This window comes from Rhinolophus hipposideros (assembly GCF_964194185.1).
Source record: "Rhinolophus hipposideros genome assembly, chromosome: 10".
Classification (NCBI taxonomy): Eukaryota; Metazoa; Chordata; class Mammalia; order Chiroptera; family Rhinolophidae; genus Rhinolophus; species Rhinolophus hipposideros.
The window spans coordinates 49,313,868-49,326,479 of NC_138056.1; the positions used below are offsets into that span (position 1 = coordinate 49,313,868).

General features: G+C 39.1%; 1 protein-coding gene across 1 annotated transcript in view; it reads left to right on the top strand.

Moving 5' to 3' along the window:
• Window positions 1-12,612, top strand: part of UVRAG (UV radiation resistance associated) — a 272,693-nt gene that overhangs the window by 240,525 nt on the left and 19,556 nt on the right. The window contains exon 14 of the mRNA XM_081061802.1: window positions 7,365-7,456. Within this exon, the coding sequence (XP_080917928.1) occupies window positions 7,365-7,456 (92 nt within the window). The remainder of the gene's footprint in view (window positions 1-7,364; window positions 7,457-12,612) is intronic.

Genomic DNA, 12,612 nt, shown 5'->3' on the forward strand with positions numbered 1-12,612 from the left:
CTAATTTATCATCTATGTGTCATTTTCATCTAGTAGCCTACTATAGAGTTGTACAAAAATTTAATTGCTCCCCTGGAGTTCTAAACCAATCAGAGTAAAGCTGAAATTCAAGCTAATTGAAACCAAAATTCCACTTAAAAACTGCTTCGACTCTTTGGGTGGTGGTGCAATAGGAAGTTGTTACAAAAGGTGTTTATTTCAGAGACTAATTTGAGGCAGTTAGACAGACCCAAAGCAATATTTTATTTGCCTGCATTTCTTGGCATCTGCTTTCCCCAATCAGACGTGAGAGCAGAAAAACTATGTTTAAGGAAGTGCGGTATTGATAATAGTTGGTGAGAGCAGGTTTTGATGGAATGTGCAGTAAGATTTCTTAAAGAAAGGAGTACTTCAGTCTTTTAACCTATCCTTACAGTTATTTCTGTCTGGAGTCGTTTTACTTGTTCACTCTCTTTCTTAAAACCATGTAGCCAATTCTTAACCGCTGACAGGAAGATAAAGTCCGAACTCTTGAGCTTACTGTTCTAGGCCCTCACCAGTTTTAATGAATACCCTCTAAAAGTCAGGCCTTATGAGTTTCCATTCTCTATAAAAAATCTAATTGAGCTCCTAAAACAATCTTATGAGACAAATATTGTTGGCCCTGTTTTATAGACAAGGCACAGACTGGTTAAATAGCTTGCTCAAGGTCACACACATCATGTGGTGAGAACAGACTGTGAGTTCAGGCCTGTCATTCCAACTATTCACACTAAATATTTGTTGAATGAATGACTAGGGTGTGTAGGAGCTTAGTACATGTAATTCTTTCTCTCCCTTTCCTTCTCTTTGTCCTTTTCTCCTTGACCTCATTCCTTCTTTTCCTTCCTATTTTTATTAATACCAGGGAGTTAACTTGTTAAAGAATTACTTTATACAAATTTGGATTTGTTCCTCTCCCGAAGTATTTACATATTAATAGTGGGTCAGCTCTACCTGACATAAGACTGAACCCCTTCTGTTTTTATACGCTTTCCCTGAGATGTCCAGAGAGGTAACTTCTGTAGGATCTTCCATCAAACCAGCCCCTCCAGTGACTATGTCAAGATTTGAGCCTCTTAGCCCAGTTTGACTTCTGATACCCTCAGAAGGTGGGCAAAAGCAGAAATGGGGCCCAACGGCCTAGTGGTCCTTCCTTACTCACATTGTGGATGTGCTCTACTGTAACGATGTTTTTCTGTCAAAATCCTTAGCTGCGTGGTTCAAACCTGTAATTTTTAGGGTATTTAACGTGGAATCAGAGAACTTTGAAAGACTCTTAGAGATGATCCAGTCCAGGGGAGTTTAAACTGCAAGATGGAAGTGCCTGCCTGGACTCTGACTCTACCACCACGTCGTACAATTAGAGCAGGTCCCTGTTTCTGTATTTGAAGTTTCTACATAATATTTCATTTGAACAAAGGATTCCAAGGCTACCAAAAAAAGTATTAAAATTATTTGAGTAGCCCAAACAGAGAAGGGACTTGCTCCTGGTCATACAGCAGGGCTAGGTCTATCACTCAGCTCTGCTGACCACCCACACCATGTTACCAATCTTTCCATTTCACTATGTAATGATTTTAAAGATATTACATTTATTTATTTATTTATTTATTTATTTATTTATTTATTTATTTATCTATTGCCTGCCTCTCTGGAGTGTTTGCAGTCGGAAGCTTAGTAAATTTTAAAAAAATAGCATTTAAAAATGTGAACAATGTACTTAAGATTTTTTCCCCTTTGATTTGAACTCTTTTTTTATTATTATTCTTTTCTGGTTCTCATTCTAATTTGTTAAGTGATAAGCCATTAATGAGCATTAATTTTATGCCCCAGCGTAGTGGTAGATGCCATGAAAATGATAGTATAAGACAGAGTATATATGTATTCTAATGGTGATAGATATAGTTTATTGAATACTTACTATGTACCAGATACTGTTTGGGGTCCTCTATATACTTTATCTTATTTAAATGGCAGAAAACATCTCCATTTACGAGTAAGGAAACTGAAACTCAGAGAAGTGAAGTGACTTACCCAAAGTCAAACAACTAGTAAAGACAGCACTGCTATTCAAACCAAGATCTTCTGCATCAAAGCTCATTCCAATATGTCGTGTTGCCTCTCAATTCCCTCCCATACTGCATTAATTTAACTTATTAATAAATATGTATCAAGTACCTATTCATTTACTTAAGGTCTTCAAAGGCAGCAAATAGAAAAGTGGTGTAGAAAGAGGTTTGGGAAGAGAAGTGAAATGCCCCCTTATCCTGGAGTAACCGAGAGAGCTACCTACAGGAAATGAAACTTGTGTTGGCTCTTTAAGAATGGATAGAATCTGACCAGATGTAGGATGCCTACAGAGACTTGGAGATAGGAAAGAGAGCTCTCTGCTAGAGTATTGAGTACTATGTAAAAGGTTGTAAGGAAGGTTGATGGCCAATATTGAATAGCTGTTTTATATGTAGGGAACTTTATAATAAACAAATTGAATATAGTCAGTTATGTCCACTTCCTAATGACATGTTACTAATAAAGATAAAATAAAAATTGTAAGCTCACAAGCATGAAAAGAACAGAAGAACCAAGAGCAGGTGATAGAGTTGACAAAATGTTGGAAAATCACAAGCAAATAAATGAGTGATAAAGTAAGTTGGCAGAATAGAGAAAAGTGAAACCAAAAGTCTTCAAGAAGCAATGTAATACAAGCCGTAGAACTCCAGAAGGTCTTAGGATTCAGAGGTATCAAGTATCTCATAGAGTATAGGGGTAAAGAATAGGTCTAAAAGTAGGAGGATTCGTTGGAAGCCTATAGAAGAAAAGTAAGACTCCCAGTCACTTCCCCCACCCTGCTTAGCCAAGCAACTAACTACATCTGCACACACCACAGTGGGATATGGGAGGTTACTTTCTGAAAAAATTGAACCCAAGAAGCTCTAAACTCTGAACTGCCTCATATACTAGGGCAAGCAGTAAGATACCTTACTGCAAACGAGGGGGTTCAGTGAAATTCAAATACACCAACACTGAATTCCCCAACTGCTTTTTTCCTACTTAACTCCCCAAATGGGATCCAGACTATATACTCCTACGTTGAAGACTGGAGGACTTCCTCTGGAAAAAAATAGCCCTACAATGAGAGCTACTAGGACTGACATGTCCTCCACAGAAAGAGCTATGTTTCCATGCACTTGTTCTAAGGTGAAATCCCCCAGTACATAGACTACTGATCAGCTTTTTAAAGTCTCATTTGTGAAGATGAACTGACTACCAAAGATTACTAGACATTAAAGAAAAGCCATATATATATAAAATGAAAAAAAGAAACCCAGAAGAAACAGAAAATGAAGATAAAACAATATAATAATAATAATAATATAAGAACATAACATATGTTCTTATGGACAAATACTGTATTTTCTGAACATAATATAAGAATGAGGGATAAGAGTGTTTATATAGAAAGAACTCCTTAAGTACACAACACAATGAATGAAAAAGAATTCAAACAAGGCTTCTCACTGTGAAATTTCAGAAAACTAAGGTTAAAGAATAAAATTCTAAAAGCTTCCAGGGAGAACAGTTAGCTCAGAAAGAAAGAATTAGGACTCAGAATGTTATCGGGTTTCTCAATTGCCATATGCAAAGTGAAATGACAGTGAAACAACACTTTCGAAATTGAGAAGGAAAAATATTCTCAGCCTTGAATTCTATACCCAGATAAACTATCATTCAAGTGTGAGGATGGAATAAAGGTATTTATAAATACTCAAGGTGTAAAAAAAGATACCTCTTATGCTCCCCTTTCTCAAAAAGCTATTATAGCTTGTGCTTCACCAAGATGAGGCAGTAAATCAAGAAAGAAGTCATGAGATCTAGGAAACAACAGCTTCAATACAGAAAAGAGGTAAACAAAATGTCTAGGGTGATGGCGAAGGAAAGTTCTAGGAAGATAACAATGGAGCAAGCCAGACAGTTCAGATTGGAGCAGAGACGGGGATGCTTAAGGAAATATATATATCCAAGGGGGAAAATGGACTTGATATGGTGTATTTATTTAATCAGATTGAGAAAGAGTTTAAGGTTTTGATCTAGTTTGGGGAAGATCTAGTGATAGGTACGTAGGTGCTGAACAAGTAGTGCTGTCAGCAAGCTAGGTATTCAGCAGGTGGGGGAAATGGCAATGTTCAAGAAAAACAAACAAAAATTGAAGGCCTGAGTGCTTTCTACGGCATTATATTGGCTGTAATGAATTCCTCTAGGGGTCCATGTTGGCTAAAGCAGTTTAGGCTTTGCTTGTAGTCACAATGGCATGCAGTGAAGAAGAGAAACACCTGCACCCATCCGTTCTTTTTATTCCTAGGGACACCTTTCCCAGGAGCCCAGAACACCTTTCCCAGGCTTTCTTTCCCAGGTTATTAGCCAGAGGAGAGTCAGTGTTATTCCTAAAACAATCACTAGGCAGGAGAAGAGAGAAACCTCCCTGATTGGCTTAGGAATATTGAAATCCTCTCTTTCAGGGTGGGAAGGGGTCCAAGCTCACAGGACAATATGGTTACTGTAGAAGTGTGGATATACTCACCTTGTATGAGCAAAGAAGGGGGAAGATTTGGATGGACAACCAAGAATGACAAACACAAATAGCATTGGGACAAACTTCTTAGAGAGAGGGGGCCATTCTTCTCTCACGAACAAAGAGCTGAAAGGTCGCGTAGGAATAAGGGAGGATTTCAGGGATTTCAAATTCTGTTTGCATGCATCTAGACTCAGCTTTAAGGAATAGTATATTACATGGCTCAGCAGTGAACGGTGTTTTGTAGGTATAATAAGGTAAACACTAAATATTGATTTAACAAAAAAAATGTGATTTTGAATATCTTGAGAGGATGAGGAGAAGTATATTTGGGAGGACAGAGTTAAATCCTCATGTTCTTTAATAAAAAGTAGGTAATGTTTGAGTGGGGGTAAAATGTGTAAGAAAAGAGTGATAGGAGAACTAACTTCTCATTTTTAATAGTAGGAACATGGTAGATGATGTCTAAAACTGGGAGGGAGACAATAAGAAATATTAATGTAAGCATATTATTTAGAATTATGAAGATAAAGAAGAAACAGGTAAAGAACTGTTGCTTTTTCATTATAAGACTTACAGTAGTTTAGACTTATTAAACAGTAATGTACTTTATTTAAAAATTAAATTAATCTATATTAGGAGTCAATTTCTTTTTTAGTTCTGTATGTTGAAAATTAAAAGGGTGACATGGTAGAAAGAATTGGAGTTGTTATCAAGAGGTTCTAGCCTTGGTTTTGTCCCCTATCGGCTCTGTGGTCTGCGGCAGGAGACTTGCTTTAATGAGTCTTAGTTTCTTCACTTATGAAAGGAAGGAGGTTGGAAAAGATGATCTCTTTAAGCTATAATATCCTAAGATTCTATGATAAAAAAAAAATAGCAATATGCAGCAAATGAAGAGTTAAGACCTGGGTGGAGGCTTGAAATGCCCACATTTTCCTTGTTCGGTTGAAATCAGACTTGCAGACAAATTTTCATTGTGGTCTCTGAAAAGAATTCAACACCCACCTTCCATTGTGGAGCCCGGAGCAGGCAATTGGCTATGTACTGGCTCAGGGACACATAGCTTAGTGTTATTTCAGTATGGTTTTTTTGATATTTAATATTTTTCAATATGAATCACAGGTGAAATTTCCATGCCATGTGTAAACAATTTCACTTTTTTATTGAAACAATGAATTCAGGAATGTCATATTGGGATATCAGCCATTTTGCGTTTATCAATGTATGGAAAAAATGCTTTTATATTCATATACGAAATGATGTCATTTAAAATGGAGGAGATCTTATAATTCAAGGTCAGTAGATCTCAGGAGGTGATTTAGGTCACCAAGCTAGCTTTAGAAAAGGAAAAGAATATTTTCCCTTTGTCTTCTCAAGTGGTTTTACCAATTTTCCTCTCACTTTGGGATAGATGGTGGAGTAGCATGGTTGTGAAAAGGAGGCTCTGGTTAATAATATCTTTGCCATTGAAACATGTGGTTTTGGAGAATTTACTTCCCCTTTTCTGGGCTTCAGTTTCCCCAGCTGCAAAAGGAAAGGATTGGCTTAAATAGTATTCAAGATGCCTTTCAGCTTTAGCATTGTATGTGTCTACCTCCTTACTTTATGTGGGTATTCCAGAGACCGGTTTAGGTTTCGGAGTTTTTCTTAAAAAGCTCAGTGTAGTGAAAGTGAACTTCTCTGTTAAGTGTCTCTCGCTTGCATTTAATAAAATCAATTGAGCACTAGATAGAAACAAAAGATAATTTACTTTAATTTTTTTTTGTTGGTCGTGGTTTTAGTTTTTAAGAGAGGAAAATATTGAAAAGTTTTAGTCACTTGTAAATTTAGGGGCTAGAAAAGTAAAACTGTAAAACTTAGGACCCTTCATATTTGTACACCAGTTACAGTTTACAAAGTACTTTCTTCTTGTATATTATGTTTTTTTTTAAAATACATTAAAAAAATACATTTGTACAGGGCTGTGTAATACACATGCCGTTTGTTTGATATTATGAATATGTGCATTTGTATGAATGGTCAATGAAGGAGGCAAGTGCTGTTCAGAGCCAGAGAAGAAGCAAGGAAGAAACAGATGAAAATCATTTAACAAGTTACCCAAGGAACATAGAAAGACACTTAATTTTAGAAAACCAGCCTCTAGCAGAAATAAGTAAAACTAAGAGCAGATCTAGCCCACAGGCCATAATTTCCTCACACTACCTCTACAGGTTCTGTGCTCTGATTCCAGACAAAGAGGAAAGTTAGAGATATAAGAGAAATACAGAGCACAGCCTCTGTCAAAGGTGACTTGCTATTTATTTAAAAAGAATTGACTGAGCCCTAGCGCTATGTCAGACACTGTTGGGAATCAGATAAATACAACATGCCCCTTAGCCTTGATTATACAAAGCGAAGGCTCAGTGAAAGAAGTGCGGAATGTGCTCCAAGTATGTAATACCAGCCTTCAATATCTAAAATCAAGTGTTGGTTTTATGGTATGTGTCACTGGAATTGATGCGAGCAAATCCTCCAGAGGCCCCTCAAATGTCCTGATGCCACAGTCAGTCGTTCTTAGTCTCCTCCAACTTTAGGGGGCAAGGGAGCAGGAAATGAAGAGCCTAATTTTAAATACCATTCCAAAGGTGTGGTTGATGATACAGGGATCATACGTTCCCATTTCCTCTTTTAGAGTTCAAAACAAAAAGAGAGAAATGTTTAGTGGATCATGTTTCTGAAGCATTGCTTAGTATCTACCAGAATTTCTTTTAATTCAGTTTTTCTACCTTTGCAGCTAAGATATCAGCATGGACTTGGGACTCCAGACTTGAGGCAAACCCTTCCTAATCTGAAAAACTTCATGGAACATGGACTACTGGTCAGGTGGTGAGTGCCTTTATTTATGATGCTCAGAAACTGTAATGTGGATAAATAATCCTGAGAAATCTTCCTGACTTCCCCACTGCTCCACACCCGCCTTATGGGTTTCCTTCTGTAATAAGATATCTGAAGAAAAGGAAAGCCAGCCATCGTCCTTGTGTAGGTCTCAGCTCCAGGCTGGCTAAACAGGGTGAAACCCCCTTGAGAAGGGAAAGGATTCAAAGGGGTATTGTTTGAACATTGGGAGGGTTGGCTGGGCTGCGGTCCTAGAGTGCATTGCTGAGACAGAGACTGAAGGGCAGCCAATGTGATTCATAAAAGGGAGACATGGAGCCTCTGAGACTTTTCTCAAGAACAAGCAAAGGCCATAACTATAGAATGAGCACCAGGATCAGTGGCTGTGAGAGTTAAAGGAAGAAAGCAGACAAGGAATAGGTCAGGTTGTCATGACTTCGTCGTGAGACCAGGAGGCACACACTAGAATGTTTCTTCTATTTGAGGTCAGTGCCTGTTGTACCATGAGGGCAAGCTGCTGCTTAAAAGTGCTTTGTCAAGATGGACATGGCCCCTTTAAAAGGGGAACGGGAGAGGGAAAGTCTGATGCAAGGACATTGGATTGACTCACTTGACTTAAACAAATCGAAAGCGATTGGCACTAGCCATGTAGTAACTTTTGAAGTTTGAATCCTTGGATGATGGGCAGTAACTTACAAAATCACGTGAATGGAAATCAGGCCTTTAGAAAGGTGAAGGGAAGCAGCATGATTTCTTCACTGTTTAATAAGAGCACTGGGTTTTGATCCCAGGTCTTTGTCTAACCTGCTGTGTGAAATTCAAGTCCTGCCTCTCTGAAACGTAATTTCCCCATCTGTAATCCCTGCCTTGCTCATCTCACCAGTTTGTTGTGAGAATGAAATGTGATGTTAGACGGAAAAACAATTTTGGGGAGGAAAGTACAAAATTGGTTTCATTTTCTTCTGCACCACAAGGATAGGTCCTGAGGATAATAAGAAAACAATACATATGATTGGCCTTTACTCTGACATTTTTTATTTTTGTCTCATATGATCTTCAAAACGCAAGTTCCAGATGTCTGATTTTAGATAGGATTCCTGTTAAGTAAATACACAAATGTTTAAAGAATTCTACTCAGAATATCAAAATAATTGTAAAAGCTTGGTGTTAATATGGACCTGTATGCCCTAAGGACTGATGGGTAGGAATTGAGTTTTAATAAAACTAAAATAATAATAATAATAGGAAGAGGAGAAGGAAAATAGCAGACATTTATTTAGTATCATCACTGTGTAAAGTCTGAAGGGTAACAAGAAGTATGAGACTCAAGTCCTACCTTCAAGGAATTTGTGATCTAGTTGGAGACAGGTATATAATTCATGAAAGGTTTTGTAACCGAAAAGGTAAATAACCTAAAATAATTTTTTTAAAGAGGCAACCCACAATAGTATCCGATTAATCACTAAATGAATCTTGCTCAGTATAGCAAATTGTCTCCGGTATCATTTATTGGAGAGTCTGTCCTTTGTCTACTGTTTAATAATGCCATCTCTTTCATATACCAAGTTCATTTAAATAGATGGATTTGTGTCCAGGCTCTCTATTCTGCTTCACTGTTTTGCCAGTCCATGGGCTAGTATCACATTTTTTATTATTCCAAGATGTAAATTCTTTAAGTCTCGCTGAGGTTTGAGGATGCCCAATAAATAGCTTCTCTCTTCCCATAATAAGAAGTGCTTGCATAGACGTCACTCAAAATGAAACTTACCCAATCACAATGTGAACTGGAGAACCCCAGGCTTTCCCACACAGAGGGGAGCCCTTAACTACACTGTGGAGAGTGGTACATGACTCCTGCAGGAACCCAGATGGAGCGAAGTCAAGAATACGCAGGTTTTCTTTCTCTCTCTAAATTCACTAATCAGAAAAGGCCCTCCTCTTTTAAGAGCAAGTGAGTAAGGATGAAGAGAGGCCAGGAGTATCACTCCTAAATCATGTTCCTTCACAGCAAGGGAAAGGGAAGATACCCCAACTTTCTTGATATCTAGTAGGACGAAGTACTCTCTTCTCGTGTGATCTCATCCATTCCCTTAGTTTTGAAAACCATCTATATGTTTATGGCTCTCAAAGTTATATCTTCAGTTTAAACCTCTCCTACAAACTCTGTATAGTCAAAGACCTACTTGGCATCTCCCCTTGGAATGTCATAGGCATCTCAGCCACAACCCATCTAAAACTGACCTACCAGTCTTCTTCCTCCGAGCAAGTGGCCTTGTCTACCCAGTTGCTCAAACCAGAGGATCATCTTTGATTTCCTTTCTTTTTTTCACTGTTACCAAATCCAATCTAATTTATCAGAAAACTCGATCATCTCAAACTACAAAATATATATCAAATCTGATCGCTTCCCACCATCTCTACTACCACCACCCAAGTCCAAGCCACCACCTTCTCTTATCCAGACACTGCTCTAATCCAGTTTGTCTCCCTGATTTCACTCGTTTCCCACCTTTGTTCATTCTCCACAGTAGCCAGTCATCTTGTAAAAATTTAGCTCTATCTTAATCGCCCCCTATCTTTAGTGGCTAGAATAGAATCCAAGCTCCTTTTCATGGCTTACCTGGCCCCTGCCTCTCCCCGGGGCGTCTGACACCGATCACCCCTACTTTTATGTACGGTCGCCACACTGGCCTCCTCTTGGTTATATAAACAAGTTCTTTTCTGACTCAGACTCATCGCACTCATTGTCCTATCTAGAATGTGCTCTCCCTCTTCCTTCTCTCCCACCAGGATCTTCACCGTAGCCCCTCATGTAGAGAGGGAACAGTTTTAGAAAAAAACAGAGCAGCTACATTGGCTAGAGTGCAAATTCATTTTAGAAACAGAAAGAATCTGGGTTTTGTGGTAGTTGTAGTTTATACAGTTCTGGAATCCTTTTCAAGGAAAAAAATACAAAACTGCAAACCCAAGATTGGGGGCAGGGAGTAAATATTTCAAATTAGAAACAAAATCACAGCAAATTACTGGAACTTTAGAGATTAAATCACTTTCTTCTGAGATCTCTTAGATGATTTACCCAAAATGCTTACAAAAAAACGATTCCTCATTGCAACCTGACTGCCCTTCCTCTCCTAGAACGCTATAATTTCTAGCAACTCCCATTTCTAAGGTACAGAGAAATTAAATGACTTTCCAAGAATGGTGGACCCATGAACCTCTAGCAATAAAACGAGAATCTAGGTCTCCTGGCACTGATGTAATAAACCCATTAAGCCACAAATGCATACACTTATGTAGTACCCCCCGTGCCAACTGTGCTAAGTGCATTAACACTGAGTAAATAGCATGGCACCCCTTTACGGTGCTCTTATGAAAAATGGGCGACTAAGGTAGATGTTGAAGTACCACAAAAATGAATGCTACATAATGATCCCAAGTAAAGATCACTGCAGGAAGCCAGGCTGGAAGTTACAAATCTTAACAAAGCTGGAACAAGCACTTTTAGCCTCAGAGGAAATCTGAGAATTTCCGAGCCGCCATAGACTGAGGAGTTACCTCCCAAGCCTGTGCTCCTTAGGGCAAAGGGTAAAAAAACTTAGGCTCCTGAGGGAGCCTCTTATATCTTTTGTAAAAGAAAACACTGCCATTTTCTGTATGGTTGTTACCATTCACAGAGTGGTCCCTGTGGAAGCAGATTGCTATATGTTCTTTTGGTGTGGAGGATTTCAAACTGGCTTAGGATCAGTGCAGCCACTGAATTCCTCTTTATCGTGAGCTTCAAAGTTATGTGGCAGCTTGTTTGGTTTTTTAAAGAAAAGACAATGCGATTTAATTCTTCTTCTTTGCCTTTTAATGAAGTGATCGTTTTTTCTTTCACATTTTAGAATTCTTGGCTAATATCAAAAACATCTACCTGATTAATCCTACAACTATCCCCACTTCCCCTGAATGCAGTTACTTGGGACAGTGCTCAGTGCTTTACGCCAGCTCTTTCCAAAAGAAGTCCCCATTTTCTCATCCTAGGATTACTAACCCCGCTGGAACTGCCAAGCAACACAATGTTTAAAAGCCGAATTTCAGCCCAGAGGTTGTACTCTTGACTATTTTGGTTTAAAGCCACCAGCATGCCACTTAAACATCCCCTTTTTTTTTTCTTCTTTTACTACTAACTACAAAGTGGTCCAAGATTCAAATTGACCAGCACATGCACAGCTGATGCTGGTGCTGAATTATGGTCAGAGAAGAATGTACACGCAAGCTGCTGCTCGATGGCTGCCAGTAAGATGATAAGCTTGGAACCGAGTTGAAGAGCTTATGTGCTGTGGTTGCTGTGAACTGGCTGTGTGATGTGGCTCTACTATCCAGGCCCTGGGACAGGGCCTCGAGGATGTCCCTCTACTGCTCTCTCACCCCGTCTCAACTGACCCCCCAGACACAGCACATTCATTTCTGACCTCAGTTCTTTTCTCAGACAAGTCCCACTCCCTAGGATAGCCTGCCCTTGCCTCTTTCCTATCCAAATGTTGCTCTCACATCAAGATCCGGCTCGTATCCTAGCTCATTCACTCACTCAGCAGGCACAGTGATGAATACAGAGAGAAATATGTATTTCCTCAGTGGCTTAGGTTTCTTCTCCCACCACGTCTTACCCACTTGACCTTTGAGCAGCTTGAGGCTGAGGACTGTCTCGCTCATCCTGGGGTCCCATTCTGGCATTAGGGAAGGGAGTGCCTGGTAAGTGATGACCATGTCAGTGAATCCTGTTCTGTTCGTGGAATACGTGCCTTGAACTTGCATTCAAGGAGCTTGTAGTCTAATTGAGGTAATGAAATAGGAACAAACAATATATAATAGAAAGTATGAAATGCTATAAGAAAGATAGCTAAGTTATTTGGAACATTCAGAGAAAGTCATTTACTTCCTGGTGTGAGAGGTGTGAGTGAGAACTGGATAAGCCTTCCCTAAGGAGATAGCATTTGAATGGACCTGGGGCACAAGAAGGATTTGCACATGTGAAGATTGGTGTATAGGACAGAGTAGGTGAAGGAAACAGTTGCCCAGTTGTAAGGAGCCTATAAAGATTATGCGTTTGAATACCAACTCTACCACTTACTGTCTCTGTGACTTCAGGCACAGAGCTTAGATTC